At 36.2% G+C, this 20,123-nt stretch overlaps 1 protein-coding gene across 1 annotated transcript; it reads right to left on the bottom strand.

Annotated features, from left to right (window-relative positions):
* Positions 1-16,975: 16,975 nt before the first annotated feature.
* LOC113291682 (DNAJ protein JJJ1 homolog) lies at positions 16,976-17,742 on the bottom strand. Its single transcript, XM_026541184.1, has 3 exons — positions 17,494-17,742; positions 17,177-17,439; positions 16,976-17,120 (listed from the first exon to the last, which is right to left on the bottom strand). Exons 1-3 carry the CDS (start codon positions 17,740-17,742, stop codon positions 16,976-16,978), a joined length of 657 nt encoding a protein of 218 aa, XP_026396969.1.
* Between the last annotated feature and the right edge of the window lie 2,381 nt (positions 17,743-20,123).

Genomic DNA, 20,123 nt, shown 5'->3' with positions numbered 1-20,123 from the left:
TGCTTTATATCTTGTTACCAAAAAAGTAAATTAAGAAATAAGTGCCGCTATACCAACTTTTTCTTGTTTTTGATAACACCAAAAGTTATCAGATCTTGTGGGGTATACAATACAGGCTCTTGTTATAATACAGTTAATACTTCTCTTTCAGTCACACATAACAAGAAGTCCCAAAGTACAACTACCATAGGAATGTACCCCTAAAATTCAAAAACCAATCATAGGAATGTTCCATATATATACTCCTAGTATTTAGTGATGGGGCTGGTATTTAGGACAGGGTCCCACTAGATATTCTACACAAATTGTTAAAGTATAAATGATCAAAGATCAAAAAATACCACTGCAAACTGGAGTACTTACTATTGTACTAGCTAATTCCTTCGGTACTGGTGCCTTGGATATAGTAGTATCTTTTCTTTACTACTTAGTCAACAACATCGCACTATTTTAATCCCAATTCACATATTCTTAGAAGCTAAATAATAAATTATTAATATAGTAGTAGCTAGTGCCTTGGAAGATTATAAATGCTTTTGGTGCAATTTTATTGATTAAAATCCCAATTCATATTCTTAGAAGCAATTCTAACTAGCTCTTACAATTAAATTTGTATTAAAAGAACCGATCAGTATTTATTTTCAAAATACTGGCCGATAATATAGGTTTTTATCATGTCTGTGCCTTTAATCTGGACAAAACATGAAATATCAGTGATACATACATATGAATATCCGATAATATCGCATTATTGGTCGTATCGGACCGATCAACCGATAATATTGGCAAGGATATTTGGGGATGTTAGGTTATCAGGTGTAACTATTTTATTTGATTGGTCGGTATTATGAATTCACGAACGACTATGATTGGCTTCGTCGATAAGACTCGATATCCAAGTTTTTTACCAATGTCACTCTTGGACGTGGCTTATTTAGCTAAACCAATTTTTATTTCGATGTCACGATCTTAGAGAGTACAGTTCATCCAAATCTAAGTTTCCGAGAGTATTTCCACCAAGATAAATTGATGGTAATTTTCCATTTTTTCCGATGTCACTCTTGAACGAGCTTGTAAACTAATTTTTATTTCGATGTCACGATCTTAGCAAGTATTTATCGTCCAAGTCTAAGTTTCTGGCATATCTCCACCAAGATAAATTGATTGATGGTAATTTTCCATTTTTACCGATGTCACTCTTGGACGAGCTTCTAAACCCCTGATTTTTACGTCGGTGTCAAGATATCTTAGAAAGTATATTTCATCCAAATCTAAGTTTCCGGAGATCACCGAGATAAATTGACTTAATTTTCTATTTTTACCGATGTCACTCATGGACGAGATTGTAAACCAATTTATATTTCGATGTCGCGATCTTAGCAAGTATTATTTATCGTCCAAATCTAAGTTTACGGTGAATATTTTCACCAAGATAAATTGATTGATGGTAATTTTCCATTTTTACCGATGTCACTCTTCGACGAGCTTCTAAACCCCTGATTTTTATTTCGATGTCATGATATCTTAGCAAGTAAATTTCATCCAAATCTAAGTTTCCGGAGAGTATTTTCACCGAGATAAATTGACTTAATTTTCTATTTTTACCGATGTCACTCATGGACGAGCTTGTAAACCTATTTATATTTCGATGTCACGATCTATGGTAATTTTCAATTTTTACCAATGTCACTCTTGGACGAGCTTCTAAACCAATTTTTATTTATTTCAATGTCACGATCTTAGCAAGAATTTTTCGTCCAAATCTAAGCTTTCAGGGAGTATTTCCACCGAGACAAATTGCTTAATGCTAATTTTCCATTTTTACCGATGTCACTCTTGGACGAGCTTGTAAACCAATTTATATTTCTTCCAAGTTAAATTCCTTGATCTTAATTTTCCACCCAATTTTTTGTTTTATATTATTACACTGTATTTATTTATTTTCCAAAGGTATACTTGTTCACTAGCCAAGTTATCATCCTTGTACGTGGCTAAGCTAGAGGTTGAATATTAAAGTGAAAACGTGTGTCACGGTATAAAACACGAGCAAGGGAGACTAGGAAATTACTACTCGGCCTTTTCTTTTCCAAGTCTCTCTCTAAACTGAACCTAGGGTTTCAGTATCAAAAACTGAAAGTTTTAGTATCAAACCAGACAAAATGACTGCTCTACTGGTAACTTCCTTCGGATTTCTTCTTCTTGATGAAGACAAAGAGATTGTTGGTTATTGTGGTTGCAAGATTGTTCCTTGTTTTGGAGATGAAGAAGATGATGATTATGATGTTTTTGATGATGAAGAAGAGCAGGACGATGAAGAGGATGATGAGTATGATTCTGAGGATGATGAGGATGATGATGATGATCCAGAACACTTCTTTTGGTTTGGGCCGGCGCTTGAGGATGAACATGAAGACGATGATGTTGTTGATGATGATGATGATTGGCCGTACAAAGATGTGGTTACGATTGTCGACAACAGCAGTGAATAAGAAGGGGATTCTAACTGATCTAGTCCTCTGTTTTCATGGTTCTGCAATACAAGAATGGTATTCAATCACATATTGATCCATCATCTTTTGTTTAGTTATATATATATATATATATATATATATATATATATATATATATATATCTTTTTTTTTGTGTTATTAGCGAATGTTATGTTTTTTTTTGATGTTTAATTAGTCTGTTTGTAAAGCTGCTTGGAAGTATACTTTTTGTGAATGTTTAATATTTACGGATGCAATATTTTATTTATATTTCAAGTGCATATGTTGTTTAGTTTTTGTTCATTGATCATCTGTTGGGGTATCAATCTTTTGACAAAACAGAATAAACGAGTAATGTGTTTAAGGGGGCTTGGTTTAGAGATTTGGATCTGAAGAGTTAGGGTTAACCATGATTTTGTTGTGGCTTTGCTGTTAAAGTGATAGGATCATGAATATGATAGGGACTGTATATTGAGTCTTGTATCGGACTTGAAAAATATAGCCAAAGTTTTCATAAATTGCAATGCCAAATCTGACAAACTTAACAAAAAAAAATCAGAATTGAGAGCACAATTGAACAGTAGACCTTTGACTGCTACATAATTTTTCTTACACATTAATAAAATTAGCATACTAAAAATAACGTAAAAAACTTCAATTTAGTCAATGCCGAGTGCCCAACCATAAATTTGCTTGTCTTGGTGGCTTCCCATGTTCTTATTCATTGTAATCATTATCCAAATGTTCACTGTAGCTTTTCTCAAATGCATCCCAAGAAGCAAAACCCTTAGGAGGAGGATCATTTTCTTAATACGAACTAATTCTCATTCTTCATCGACATACTCTTCTAGTATATCACCAATGCTTTCCACAAAGTCATCCCATGAAGCAAAGACCTTCGGAGGAGGAGGATCATTATTAACAAGACCATTGGCAGGAACAACACATTTCTCATTAGAACTCATCCTCTCAATTCCTTCTTTCTTTTACTTATGAACGAGGTATCTAATTTCTTATTTCTAGGATCCAAATCTAGCTTAATATAGTGTTTTTTTTTCTATGCATATCTAGTATGCAAATCTAAATATAGTGGGTGGGTTATGTTTACCATGAATATAACAAACGAAAATCAAGGTGATATATGGAAAGTGCAATTTTGCGGATTTTGCGAGACCCAGCAGAAAAATATTGCATTAGGATTGTAGGATTAGACTACTGATTGTCAGTTCTAATTAGACTCCTATAATCTTGATGAAACCCTAAAGAAATCTCTAAATATCTTGACACATTAAGCATTCATGTCAATGAGATAGTAAACTTGTTAAAATTAAAATTTTACCTTCCTTATTTAACAAAATAGTCCTTCCTTATTGAATTTCAGACGCAATTTTTCCTACTACATTATTACTACAATCATATTTGATTTTTTGCAAAATTCATAGACACCATCACTTGTTGATCATGCACGGTTTACCAGATTTTACGCCTTTGCAGATCCGGAAGAGCCAGCAGCTGTTGACAGGCATTATCTGACGCTGGTGTATTGTAATATCTTGATTTGATTAATTATAACACTAGTGTATTCCTGACATAATTGATTAATTATTTAACATATGGGCCATATCTTGAACTGCAGCATGGTTTGGCTCATGTATCATGCCATATCTCAAGTCCCTGCCCAACAATTAAAATCAAAAAATGGTCAAACATAATAGGTCAAACAAATAAGGTCAATAAGAAAAATAAAATCAGCACTCTTGTATATGTTTATTGAATGGTACAATTTCTTATGGTGATTACGAAGTATGAACATCTCTATGTTTCGCCAGATTGTAGATTCAGACTAGGTGTGTATATGCCTCTCCATCAAGTGAATTATACTGGATAGAGAATAATGCCTATTTTGTTTCAACATACCACGGTTTAACATACCATTGTTCCTTTCATTAGAAATCACATAAAAAACCGAAAAAAGAAACAATTGCAATTTTATTAACCACATTTACAAACACTATCACCATTACAGATCAGACTGCTAATTACTAAGTAGTTCCATTTACAAATTTTTTTACGACCAACACCAGTTCAACAATCAAACCCAAAAGCAAAAAAAACTAGACACATTACCAATTCCAGTTCGACTTACACCTGAACAACCAACTCCGATGCCGTCCGACAATAAAAGTTCCCTGATTATGCATGTTGCAGTTACATAACCTCCATAACAAGTACCAGCAAAATACCTACCACTACTACTACTACCGAGTTTGATCTTTGTCAACAGCAAAATAACACCTTTACAAGATCAAACCTTTTGTTGAAATAAAAAACCCAAAAAAAACACTTACCATGCATTAGAAGATGTATAACAGAAGACTAGACCTCTCCTTCAGTTCCAACAGCACCAACAACTACACACATTAGGAAAATCTTTGTGAATTTTCACGAAGATGATCTTAAGACTTCAAGGAATGTAATCCTCCTAAGTCTTCCTCAAAAGATTTTCCCAATGCTCTTCAGATGATCATCACTGATCATCGTCGGTGTTAAATCCCTCTTCTTCATAGGAGAAGTCTACACCGCTATCAGTGCTGGTAGAAGCTGCAGGACCATAACCTCCATCCTCATCATCTTCTGATCCTTCATTTTCTTCTTCCTGAACTTCTGCTGCATAGGATTGCCATCTACATCCATCCCTGGTATCTCCTCACCGTCTGAATCCACGTTCAGGGGTTCAGACATGGTACGAGCAAATATCCTGGGTTGAGCTTTCTCTGCCAAATGTAGTAGATACATTTCTGCATCATCTCTTTCCTGTCTTCTTCTCTCCCTAGCCTCTTTTTTTGGATCAGTAGATACACTGCTGCTATCATCCTCATCAAATTCTACTACTTCTCCTCCTTCCTCATCACTTTCACTTTATGTGGCACTTCTTGTCTTAATCCAATGACGTTCAAGTCTCTCTAGCGTTTCTTTCCTTTCTCTCTTCTTCCTTGCACATCTTGCCTCATATTTTCTGATCCAAAACTGGTACTCTTCTTCGTTCTCAATCCTTTGCCTATCAAATTCTTCATGTCTCCTATTTTCTTCTTCCTGCATCCTCTTATTTGGAATTTCTTGTTTTAAATAAGAAATCAATCTCTCAGCCTCTTCACTTGTTAATGCATGAGTTGCTTGTTTTGCATTTTCTATCTCCTAAATTTTTTTAGTGCTACGTTATTAATTGTTTTTTTCTCTCTCCTAAATTTTTTTTGCTCTCTGGCGAATTTTTTAGGGTTTTTCATCTTTTCACTTTCACTTTTCTTGATCATCTAACGGTGATTCAAGATAGGGGATCAATATGATCCATCCCAAACCAAGATGTTAACATATGCTGATCGTTTAAAACACAAACAACAGCTACCTACAACCTCAGTTTATTTGAGTACTTTACCAAACCCTACTATGAAGGATGGCAAGCCTGCTGTCATCTTACCTGAGGCGTTTTATTTGGAGGGATGCGAAATTTGGCAGTTTAGTCTTATTGGACGTTTAGATTTCAAGGGAATTAATTTCAATGACGCAAAGAAAACCCTAGAACAACAATGGAAGCTAGGAGATGGCCGAGTTCAGTTTGTTCCTCTGAATAGGGGTTTCTTTATAATCAAATTGAAATCTCAGGAAGATAACAAGATTTTTGAAGCTGAGTCATGGATGGTTGATGAACAAAAATTAAGTTTAATGGAGTGGTACCCTAGTTTTGACGCTGAAATGGTCAAACATCATGGATGGGTTCACAAGTTTGGCTCATGTATCATGCCATATATCAAGTACCTCACCAAGTGACCAACAATTAATCAAAAAATGGTCAAACATAATAGGTCCCTGCACAATTGTGTATATTTATTTAATTTTAATTAGTTAATAGATGGGACATATCTTGAACTACAGCATGGTTTGGCTCAGGCATCATGCCATATCTCAATACCCTAGTCCCTGACCAACAACTCAAATGATCCACAAAAATCTACCAACACTATGTCAACAGCAACTGAGACATAACTCATTATCATTTCATCTAATTCCATTCATTTGAGCCGCACAAAACTTCATCGACAATAACGAAAGAATTGATCAACTCTTCTGTGAAACATCGATTTAAGGATAGATTTAAGTTCAATCGATCTCTCATAGAAGTAATGACACTTATTCATAATCTTGGAAATGCAAATCTGGGTTATCTTTATCTAAGATTCATTTGGGGGTTTCTTGGAGATTCATCTGCAGGAAACTTCATCAACAACAATGAATCAATTGATTCTTCTGAAATATCGATTCAGGCCTAGATTTAAGTTTAATCAATCTCTCATAGAAGTATTGATAGTGATTCATAATTTTGGAAATGCAAATCTTGGTCATCTTCATCTAAGGTATTTCTCATTCATTCATTTGGGGGTTTAATGTTTTCACAAATTGGAGGTTACACACTACTGATTTTGAATGGTACAATTTCTGATGGTGATTATGAACATCTCTATCTCTCATAATTAGGTTTATTATCTTGTTGTGAATTGTATCCTGTTTTTAGAATGTTTTGGTGATTATGAACATCTCTATCTTTCAGATTTTAGGTTTATTATGTTGCTGTGAATTGTCTCCTGTTTTTAGAATGTTTTGGTGATTATGAACATCTCAATTGCATGATTTATGCCTCCACCAAGTAGTTTTATATGTCAGTTGACAGATGATCTTAAACTCAGACATAGTATTTGGTTGTAGGATGTCAGCATTGGTGAATAAAGCTTGTATTCTGTTTTGAGAAGCAACATCTCAGGAGTCTTTGTGATTTGTATTTACTGTCAGATTGTAGAATTAAATTAGGTGTGCATAAGGATCCACCAAGTAGTGCAAGTCGAATACACGCAACCAACGCAAGCCAATTTATCTTAATCATGTATTTGACAGAATATATAAATATCAAACACATATGGATGTTCGTAATTTGTCCCTTTGCCAGATTGTAGATTAAGACTAGGTGTGTATATGCCTCTCCATCAAGTGAATTAGACTGCATAGAGAAACACTAAAGTGACTTGTTTTCAGTATGCATTTGTTTTTAATATATTTTAGTCTTCTACATGTTCCAGTTCTTTGATTGTAGTTTTATTTTCTGGAATACATCCTGCATTTCCAACATTATCAACACACAATCGTTAGACAATATAAATAAGCTGACTTTATCATATTGCATTTAAAAAAGTTACAACCGTTCTGTTCATTCAAGGTTGAGCAACATTTAGCAGCAACACTATCATTTCATATCCACTTACATGTCCATAAACTAAAACATACCCATTTACAAGTATCTCACCATCTTACCCACAAAAAATCCAAATACCAAAAAGAAAACGAAAAAACAAAATAAACATAACATTACCCTGCATTTTCAGTCTCCATTGCCAGAACCAAAAAAGAAACACATGATTCAGTGACTTACCATTTGCATTAGACCCCTCTCTATTTGAATTCTTCTATGTACTTTGATGATAATATCTATTTCTTAACCATTTTTTAACATTATGTTATCATTTCCATTCGAGCACTTACCCAAAAATCCACCATCTTTCTACAGAAGAATTCAATGTCGATAAGGCTTACTCATTGTCATACCCATCCCTCGGAATCAGAATCATCAGATTCATCTTCCTCCTCATCAGACCCCTCTTCCTCTTCATCAGACCCCTCTTCTTCCTCATCAGACCCCTCTTCCTCCTCTTCTTCATCTGCATCGTCCTCTTCGGAATCCGTCTTTTGGGCCAACAATGCATCATTAATCCCAAATCTCTCATCTTCGCGAAATTCCTTAATTATCCCTTCTAGGACAGAAAAAGTATGTGTATTGCTTTGATGAACAACAAAAACAGCAGGCTCTTCATCTTCGGAAGCAGTTGCATCACTGTCATGCGTCCCATATTCTTTCTTCATTACTGCCATTTTAGCCAACCTCATCTTTTTACCCTGCACTTCCCAGAATTTTTCCTCCTCTTCTTCATCTATGAAAAAATCATGATGACGCTTCTTTTGCAAAATCTGTACCAGTTTTTCAATTGGTTTCTCTTCTGCTTTGTTTTCATTCATTGCAGCATGTATATTCTTCCAAGAGAGGATCGAGTTCAATATCATACAACAAGTCACTTACTCTATTTTGTAATTTCTCTAGATCATCCTTGGTCATCTGCCCAATCATCTGCATAGTGGCTGATAACCTTTCTCGTCTTTCTTTCTCTTCCAACTCTTTCAATAGTTGCTCTTTAGCCATGGGGGCTTTACCCTTTCGTCTGTGTTGATCATCATAACCAGCCATTTTGATTGATTTGATTTAGAAAAATTCAGTAGACATTAGTCTCCCTCTACAAATTTGTCTCTGAAATTATTTGCTCTCTGACTATTTGGTTTCCCTATTAATCCCCTAATAAATTACTCTATCAGGAATAAACTATAAATTCTTGGAGGGTCACGCCTATTCCCAAGATAAAGACTCAATCGAACACGTTCCCTAGTCTAAATGACATCTATTTTAGCCCACTATGTCATAATGACGTGATAAACCTAGGTAAAATGGCATTTTGGTTAATTAAAGTAGCTTTAATAACTAGAGAAAAAAGAAAAAAAAATAGTTATTTTCTTCTTTTACTTGCGCCGCAGAAAGACTGGAAGAGGCGAAATAGAGAAACCCTAGGTAAGGAAATAGAAAAAAAAATTATATACTTCTCTTATTAGATTAAATTCGAACTTACTTGTTTAATTTCATGAATGGGGGATGGGTTGTTCTTAATTTGAAATAACTATCGCTAGGGTTTCAGGTATATACATTTCCTAAAACTAAAATCGTTTTCTACTATATTCTGTAAAGCTAGGGTTCTGTCAATTTTAGGAGTTTTTTATGATCTTGGATGGGATTCTATATCTTATCTGTGATGGAAATTGTGAAAGCACATCGATATTGTTAGAGTTTCTTTTGTTTTGTTCAGGTCTTTCATTTTTTTATGATCATAAACCAATTTAGAGAGAGTTCATCTAGAGCATTCTCTGATAAATTCTAATAATAAGATTGTAATTTTGGATTTGGGTTCACATGGATGATCACGTTTCCTTATGATTTCCTTATTGATTTTTGTCAGACAGTATTAATTGGTTAAAATAATTGATGTTTTGTGTGAATTTTGTGACGAAAATTGTGGAATTTGGTTGAGATTGAGTTAATTTTGTTACTAGTGGTTTTTTTATGGATTTAGGAATTAGCTTTTGTTGCTGTAAGGAGTAAAAGTTGCATTGTAGATTAAGCCGGCGTTGTTATAAAGCCGGAAAGGAGAATCTGGTGTTGTATTCTCTCGATTTTGTTTTTCTTCACTTCGCAACGGTGTTCTATCATGCTAAGCAATTGGTTAATAGGGAAGAAGGCGTATTTGAAACTCGGTGTTCGACCAGCAACGCACGTGCACTCCACTTGTAGCCTATTAGAGAACCTACTCATTCCTTATCTCCACATACAACAAATGGCATCGTTTGACTCCTGGAAGATTTGGCAATCACCAAAGCATGGGCAGCCGAAAGTCGAGTTCTAGATCGCTCCTCGACCGAGACCTATTGGGCGAAGATACATAACAAATTTAGCCAAGATTATGGGAACCCGAAAAGAAGAAGTGTTCAAAAAATCAAGGATAGGCACAACATCATCCTAGATGCAGTAGATGGGTTTTTTTAAATCAAACACCGGATATCGCACGCAAGACACCTTAGGTTGTCCCCTCTACAACTTGTACGTATCTTTATGGTTTATTCGGCACAATACTTTTTTCAATTTATATGTAACCAAATAAGTTTCTGTGTTGTTTTGTAGCACGAAGCCGTGAAAGCGCGCTACTTATAGGAAAAGGGGGAAGCATTAACATTTGATGAAATCGTTTACTTCATAGTATTCATATTTCGGAGTACCACCATCTACGGAGTACCACCAGAACTCAATGGTGGGTGAATCAGACTTCATACTCTTATTTGGCTTCCAGATAGGAAAGGCCAATTCTCTGTAAAGACTGTCTATAATGTGTTGTCTAGTCCATCTAATACTTTTGCAGGTACTAATTCTATTTTTCCACAGGTATGGAAAGCTTTCTGGAAGTTAAATTATTTGTTTGGAAGTGTTAAAAGATATAGTTCCAACAAGAGATAAACTAGCTAAATATGTAAATGATATTGTTGCATTGTAGTTTGTGTAATCATCATGTGGAATCTAGTAATCACCTATTCCTTGAATGTGGTTATGCTAGATCTATTTGGTTGGTTTTAAATATCAATGTTACCTTTGGTGCAGGAATTACTAGACATGAGATTAATAAATTGCTAATGGTTTCAGTTTGGACTATTTTTTTTTAAGCATCAGTTTGGACAATTTGATGTTCAAAGTTTTTCAGAACATAACTCCAAATAGGACAATGTCAATAGATGGCATTAATAAACTTGTGTCTCCTGGAACTAATTTTGTTTCTTTTACTAATGGGGTTGTGCAGGTGCTTCTTTAAGTCAGATAGGACAATGTCAATAGATGGCATTATTTGATGCTTCTTTAAGTCAGATTCATTACAAGGTGGAATAGGGATAATAGTGAGGAATTTTGCATGTAGCTGCATTCGGGTGCAAGGACAATGCTTCAATGGAGGAATGAAGATAAGAGTTGAATCTGAGGAGCTGGAATGTAAGGCTATGCTGGCAGCTGTTACTCTGGCATCCTCTAAGAACTTTAATCATGTTATCTTTGAATTAGATTGTGAGACTTTAATGAAATCCATCAATGATCAAACCTATTATGTTAATTGGATGAATCAAGCTTTGGTTTTAGATATTAATTATAATTGGACAGAACACACAAATAGAGTAATGTGTTTCAGTTCACTTAATTCTAATTGGGGCCCTAGCTTCTTCCAGTTCTTACGATTTTATTTTTCAACTGCACCAACACGTACTCCATTTTTTTACAAAGTTCGTTTTTTACTTTAGTACCGTTATAAAAACTGCAGCAACACGTACTCCGCCTTTTAGCTATCATTTTGATTTATTTTTTGAATTCGGGTACGAACAAAAAAAATCTTCAGGATGGAATGAATATTAATTGCATCGCATCTAACTCCGGTATTTTAGAGCCGCCAAAGCAAAAAATTATACAGCGGGATAATAAGATTTGACTGAGAAAATTCTTAACATAGAACGTGCAGCATGCAAATTGAAGGATCTTTACCTTCCTATTTTACCAAATTATTTACGATATACACTTAAATATTTTGCCAAATTATTTATTAGTAAAAATATTTCCAAATTTCCATTTACCCTCTGTGTTTATCTCTCTCGTCTTAAATCATTTCATGTTTCTACTCTTAAATCTTCTAACCTCCCCCTAGAAAACAAAACAAGTGGTTTACTTTGATCATCCGATTCATCTCCTGGATAAAACATATATTCCCCTGTCAGTTTTGATTTGCGGAATAATCGGATCGACCGTGTAAGTAATTCTTTTCAGTACTGCTTTGTTAACTGAGATTGTAACTCTAATGGTCATAGTAGGGTAAATATTGTCTTCACATGCAACTATATGTAGGTAGTTAACCTCTGATTATTTGTATGATTCGTATATGATAACTGAACTCACATTGTGATTTGTGATTACTCTTTGTGTACGTATTACTCTTTGCAATTATAATTCCTAGTTTTATTCGAACCACAATAACATTTTCACAAGATGTTGACAAGTTTTTTCTCCGTCCAGGTATCTGAGAATTCATAATGGATCCTAGAGTAATGGATAAATCTTGGATGTATACCGATAGAACCCAATGGCGTTATCAAGACGGAGTCGATGCATTTATAAAGTTTCCTATGCATACATACCAACAGGATATTGCGAATGGGAAACGGAAACCATACGACAAGGGCAAAGTTAAGTTTCTATGTCCATGTATGAAATGTCTCAACCTATACATGCACAAGGAAAGTAAAGTAAAGTTTCATTTATATTCTTCTGGATTCATTCAAAATTATGCCGTATGGACTAAGCACGGAGAAGGAGATGAGTCATCAAGGTGGACACTTCTGGATGGTAATGGAAGCGACAGTCCGCACTCTGATGAACAAACAAATGCTGCAGAGACTATAGAAATGGTTAGTGCTTTATTAGGAGATAACTTTTCAAAGGATTCTGAGAAGATGCAACGGATACTCAAAGATGCTGGGAAACCCCTATATGAAGGATGTGCCGATTTTACAAAGATATCTGCAATGTGTGAACTGTTTAACTTGAAGAGAAAGCACGGAGCTTCCGACAAGTTCTTTAATGAACTTCTACCACTGTTAAAATCCATGCTCCCTCCAGGAAATGAGATGATGAAAAGTACATATGAAGCTAAGAAGGTGATGATAGATTTGGGTTCAGGTTACGGAAAGATACATGTATGCATCAACGACTGCATTCTCTATAAGAAGAATTACAAGGATCACATCAAGTGTCCCACCTGTGGGGAATCAAGATGGAAAGTTGATGACACCATCCAAGAGGTGCTTGAACAAATTCCGGAAAAAGTCTTGTGGTATTTCCCGATTATCCCAAGACTGAAACGACTGTTTCAATCAAAGAGAATTGTCGAATATTTATTGTGGCACGACACCAGAAAGAAAGAAGAGGGTGTTTTACGGCATCTGGCAGATTCACCAGCATGGAAAAATATTTACGAAAGATATCCCGTAATTCGTGATGCTCCTCGAAATCTGCGGCTAGGCATTTCGGCTGACGGGGTTGACGTAAACAAAGGCATGCAAAAACAGCACAGTGTGTGGCCAATTCTATTGACAGTGATCTACAACCTTCCGCCAGAGTTGTCTATGAAGAGGAAGTTCACCATGCAACCATTAATTATCGGGGGGCCTTGTAAGAACATTGATGTTATGTTACAATCGTTTGTCGAGGATCTCAAGGAATTGTTTGAGGGAGTCGAATGTTTTGATGCGCTTAAACATGAGATGTTTACTCTACTGCGGTTGTTTTATGGAAAATAAATGACTACACGGCTCTCGGTACACTGTGTGGTTGCCCCTACTAGGGACGAGACGCCTGTAAGGTGCGTGGGAGAAATACTTACTATATCAGGCTAAAACATTGTGGAAAAGAGGTTTATACCGGGCATAGAAGATACCTACCATACGATCATCCATTCAGACGTCAGAAGGGGTTCAACGGAAAAGATGAAACTGAAAAGGCTCTGGAACTTATGTCCCCATCACAAATATACAATGAGGTAAAGTCTATAAAGAATAAACGGGGAAAGGGACGGAAGAACATTGTGGTGGAATTCGTGCAGGATAACCCTGGAAGAGGTGGAAAGATGAAGAGAATCGAAAAGTCCATCGACCCAAAAAAGGGGAAGGAGAAGGAGACCGATAGGACCTACTGGAAAAAGTTCAATATATGGTTCCGGCTCCTCCCCTACTGGCGGTATCATATTGTCCACCATTGCATAGATTTCATGCACTTCGAAAAGAATGGATGCGAGAGTACTGATGGAACATTGTTGAACAATGAATTTAAGTCGAAAGACCACCTTGATGCTCGAATGGACCTGACGGAGATGGGTTTTAGAGACGGGTTGCAATATAAGGAAAATGGCAAAGGGGGATATATACTAAAGCCAGCATGCCACTCATTAAGCCTAGAGGAAAAGGACAAGTTATGTGCAACATTATCCGAGATAAAGGTTCCACAAGGGTATTGTTCAAACTTTTCAACCCTGGTGAATCGAAAAGATCGAAAGCTTATCGGACTAAAATCGCATGATTATCACATGCTAATGCAGCATTTTTTGCCCATTGCGATTAAATCAATTATGTCGCAGCCAACAAGATCGAGAAATACTTTCCTCCATCCTTTTTCGACATCATGGTTCATTTAACTATGCATCTTACCAGGGAAGTGCAAATTTGTGGTCCTGTATTCTTTCGATGGATGTATCCGTTTGAAAGGTGCGTGAAGGTCATTAAAGGGCATGTGCAAAACAGAAACAGACCTGTAGGAAGCATTGTTGAAGGGAACCTTGCGGAATAGACAACTGAGATTATCAGTGAGCACCAACAAAGCATAAATGATCAGTCGGAATTCCACCAGACAAACTCAACACATCTGATACTGGCGAAGATTCTTATTCTTTCAGAGGGAAACAAATGTCATATGCTAAGTTTCCTCTTGTTGATAAGGATCTGTTTGATAAAGCGCATTTCTATGTATTGCGGAATTCGCCTGAAGTTGCTCCTTACATTGAGTAAGTATAAGTAGATCTAACCAAATAATCTCATTTTTTATTTAGTTTTTGATTATGTGTCCGAATTTTTGTAAAGATAATAACATTAATCATTGCACTTTCCATCCGACACAAGAATTTTTTAAAGGAGAAATATCTTGGTATGAATGATAGACAGCTAGATCAAAAACATCGTGAACAGTTCGCCAAATGGTTACAAAAAGTGGTAAGAGTTTGCAGAAAATGTCACTCTTTCTATGTAACTTTTGCGTTGAGACGGAGGCTAATCCTTATAATGTATTTCAGGTTGAGAGTGAGTGGGCAGACTCTAGGGAAAACTTCAATCAGGACTTAAGGTGGCTATCAATCCCACCGAATGCACAAGTAGAGACATACGAAGCATATCACATCAATGGATACTTGTTTCCCACAAAATCTCATGATGGTTCCGTTAACCAGAATAACGGGGTTTACGTAGAGGCAACTGACACGAACATTAGAAAAGCGGGGATTACCCTTAATCTGGCGGCTTATTATGGTGTTTTACAAGAGATATGGGTGCTTACATATCATTCGCTGAAAGTGCCACTTTTCAGGTGTATATGGGTTACCAAAGCAGGGGTCTCAAAAGACAAACTTGGCTAAATTTTGGTTGAGCTTGATAAGTTGGGACTCCAGAATGATACTTTCATTGTAGCCTCCCAAGCTAAGCAGGTATTTTATATGCCAGACCAGGAAAATAAAAAATAGTCTATTGTGTTAGGCGCACTTGCCCAAATATGGAAATATGCTGGTGATGAAGTCGACGAGGAATTCAATACGGCATTTATTTTTCGGAATGAGTATAAATTGCCGCAAGTAGATAAACTTGAACTGCAAAGGACATTAAGGGATGATTACTATCGGGACGACAATAAGGGTAGAACTGCAAGGAAAGCACCAGCACCAACGGCAGTCCCTGCTTCTCAAACGACTGCATCTGAGCAACCATTTCCAAGGACTAAGCGATAATCAAGCCAGGTGATAGAATGTAGTTGTTTGTGTTTGCTAATAGATAAATGATTAGGTTGGAACATTTTTTGGTTTTTATTTAAGGAACTGGTTAGTGTAAATTAATACTCTTAGCCTTTGTTTTTGGTTTTAGGTTATACTATTTTGGTAATGATGATCATCATGGTACTGAATTTGGTTCAAATTTAAGTTAGCAGTTTGGATTTTCATGTTAACTAGAGAATGAATGTATGGATTGTTGAAAAAAAATGATTCTTAAATCATGGTGGGGTTTGTATGCAGATGGGTTTTATCAATGTTGGATGAGTTTGGATTTGGCTATACTGATTGTTGAGTTAATATTCTGTCATGTTAGGATTAGTAGTAATAGTACTAGGCTTGCACATACATATTTTTTTGGAATTGGGCCTAAAATAGTCTTTGAATTAATCTTACTCCAACAAAATTTTATAAACTGGAGTTATACCCTAGTTTCTACCATCTTAACCAGCATTTTATATACCCTATTGATTCATTAATTTAGTCATTCCTACCAATCTCTACTTTATAATCATTGGAATTTTAGAATCATTCACCAAGAACATTGCTTGTTTGTACATATACTGTATTCAGTCCATTACTGTTGAAATCAAAAGAGCAAGAAAAACTGACAAATTTCTTCAAACCCTTCAAACCTACATCCATCACAAGTTTAATACTACTGAAAATTTGAAGAACTAGAAGAACACAACTAGTTTAATTACATCTAAAGAAGAAAAAATAATACCAATTCTAAACACCCGACAGGCTACCAGTGCCATTACAACTTTCTTTTTACAACCAAAATTCAAAGCTGCAACATTACTAATCTACCTGACATAAAAGGTTTACCCATCATAACCACTGCAACTCTCCCAGCTGCTATCCAAACAATGCACCTGCTGCAAACTAAACCCCAAAATCACCTTACATCTTCTAAGATCTTCATCAACACCATGCATCTATCAAACAAAAAATAACCACCAAATGTCTGAAATTGAACCCCATTTTCCATACACTTCTTCAGCAACATAAAGTACCATCAATATCCCCATAAGTTTTCACGAAGATGCACAAGAGAAATAGTAATCAAAATATCACATTACTCTAGTTCTAAGGGATTTTACAGTACCTATAAGGCAATCACCAAGAATCGCCATCACTGTTGCTATTGTAGTTTAACTCATAATCTTCATAGTAGGCATCAGTACCATCATCATTGTCTGAAGATGTGTAGGGACCCTGGAGATCATCATCTTCGATTTCTTCTTCCTCATCTTCTGCTTCACTGCAATCCACCATCTCACCACCAGAAAAAAAAAAGGCTCCCCATCGAGGTCTAACCCAGGAATCTCCTCTCCGTCAGAATCCACGTTTAGGGGTTTTGACATGGTTCGAGCAAACTTACGAGGGTTGTTCTTCTTTTCAGCGAGATAGTACTTGTACATCACATCTTCAAACTCTTGCCTTTTCTTCTTCTTCCTCTCTGCTTCTTTTGCTCTCTCATATCTCTTCATTGAATCATCACTGCTCTCCTCTTCTTCTACTCCTTCACAGTTCTTTTCTTCATCTTCACTATCACTTTCAGTTGCACTGCGAGGTTTCCCCTATGAACACTTCCACTCTCCTCGTCGTAGAAGCTTCTTCCTGTGTCGACGTGCCTCTTTGGCATCCAACTTTCTCATCCATAACTGAAATTCCTCATCATTTTCAACCCTTAATCTTTCAAATTCTTCTTGCTCATCTTGCTCTTTCTTCCTTATCTTCTCCTGATTCAGAAAAGGAATCAACCTTTCAATCTTAGAGCTTGGTAAAGTCTGAATTGTCAACTTTGCACGTACCATTGCATCTGAATCGGGTGGTGGCTCGTTGTGATTTCCATTTGCTGAACTACTAGCATTCTCTGCCATTATCTGTTTTCTTAATCTCTATTTGGTATAGTAATCCGTTTATCCCCCTGCCTTATTTAAATAACGGTAGTAACTTAGTCATAAATGGTCTTTTATGGAGCTTGGTCAAGTGTTTGTCGCTTGGCTATTAACGCCTTTTCAATGCCATGCGCACCCTCTTCAAAGCCGTCATTACTCTGCTAAACCCTATTTCCAAAGCCTAAATCTAGTCGCTTAATTCATTAGCTTTTACTCCAATTAAGAGGTGCATTGTTAGGTCAACCGTTTGGTTTTATGCATTCATAGAAGGAAAGTCTATCAGATGAGTTATTTATATCCATTCAGATGCAGGTTAACTTGGTAGAGCATCTTGGACTTGTTTTTGTTGTTGTCTTCTTGTTTTCTGCTGAATCCATTAAAACACTTAAGCACCAAAATATTTTATTGGATTCAGCAGCAAACAAGAAACAACAACAAAACCAAGTCCAAGCATTAGTACTAGTGTCTGGGATTAAAGGGGTGAAAGAGTAGCAAAGGAGGAGGAAATGGAAATATAGGTTTGGGGTAAAAGGGATGAATGAGTTGCAGGGCATGAGGAGGAAGATGAAGAATTTCTTCTTTGTGAGTTGCGGAGCATCAAATAATTCATTTATAGATTGTAACTATCCTTTGGTCCCTATGAAATAGCAGAAACAGGTTATTGTAACTAATCTTAAAAAATTATAGCTGGGCAGCTTGGTGGATTGATTCTTCTTGTTACCTACCTCCTTCGAGTCGAGACCATGCGTTCCAATTTGGGCAGAAGCTTTTTTATTTATTTTTTGAAAGTTAGTTAATGATTGTTGGGCCGGGGAAGAAAAAGGCCCTCAACAGAGCTGGGCCAGTGCTGTCGCAGTTACAGCCCATTTCATGTATACCCATACCTAGTAATAAAATGAACTGGCGTGTATATAAAACGCACACTATGGACACGCATACTAGCGTGTCTAATAAAACCAACTTTTTAACCACGCATATAAATCAGCGTGTCTATAAAACGCATATAATCCACGCATATAAACCAGCGTGTCTATAAAACGCACACTATGGACACGCATACTAGCGTGTCCAATAAACCGAACTTTTTAGCCACGCAATACAACCGGCGTGGCTATAAAACGCCCATTATGGACACGCATACTAGCGTGTATAATAAAACCAACTTTATAGCCACGCAAATTAACCAGCGTGTCTGCAAATCGTACAATATGGACACGCATATTGGCGTGTCTAATAAAACTAACTTTTTAAACACGCCTCAAGTGGCGTGACTATTTTTATGGACACACCACAACTGGTTAACGTGGCCACAGACTGGTCTATAAACACGCCCAATCAAAAATTAAAAGTTAACGTGACTAAACGGTTGATATTTGGAAACGCTACTAGCCCTAGAGTGGCTGAAAGCACTTATATTAACACGCCCATAGAACATGGCGTGTCTACAGGGTAGAAGTACACTCTGGAAATTCCGTGGTTTCTTAGACAAAGGTGGATTGTGGTAAGAGCTAGATACAACAAAATTCGTTTTGTTCACACTTATAGAGAGTCTAATTTTTCAGCGGATGTGATGGCCAAAAGAGGTTGTTTGTTAGAAGATGGTGAAGGAATTAGTTACGATAACAAACCAGATTTTATTCGTTCGGTTGAATTGCCAAATGTAATTTATTTCAGATTTGATTAATTTCTGTAAGTTTGTAAGTTTTTGGGGTATTCTGCCTCTTTTCTTACAAATTTAGTTGTAATACTGTCGCTATTTATTAATACATTTTGGATTTACCAAAAAAAAAGAAGTATACCATATAGACACGCCAATACCAAAAAGGCGTGACAGGGAAATTTATATATGGCGTGGCTAAAGGCCATTTCTGTACTAGTGTACCCAAAGACAGCGAAGATACATCTGGAGCAGAAGGGGCTATAAATACCAAGCCTCACCAACAAACTAAAGGCATTCAATACCGAGGAGAGAAGATCTAGTCTTAAGCTTATACCTCTTTAATGTTTAGAACTTAAGTATTTACTTCAACTTGAGTTCTCTCTATTACTTTGGGAAGCATTTAAGATCTTTGTAACCACCATAACATAATACAAAAAAATCACTCATTACCCCGTGGACGTAGACTAAAGTCGAACCACGTAATCTCTTGTGTCTCATGATAACTTAGATCCTTTTACATTATATTTGCGTTCTTTATTATTATTGCGATCTTGAGTATCTTATACTACTTAGCATTATCAGTTCAACAGAGGCATCAATACTACTTAGTATCCGATTCTCTGAGCTGTATACATTACGTAGACTATGGGAAAACGAGTAGTCACAAAAACTATCAATACATGTGGATTACAAAATAAATAAC

Source organism: Papaver somniferum, chromosome 6 (assembly GCF_003573695.1).
Source record: "Papaver somniferum cultivar HN1 chromosome 6, ASM357369v1, whole genome shotgun sequence".
Classification (NCBI taxonomy): Eukaryota; Viridiplantae; Streptophyta; class Magnoliopsida; order Ranunculales; family Papaveraceae; genus Papaver; species Papaver somniferum.
The sequence above is the reverse complement of the archived record's forward strand: the minus strand, read 5'-3'. Positions and strand labels throughout refer to the sequence as shown.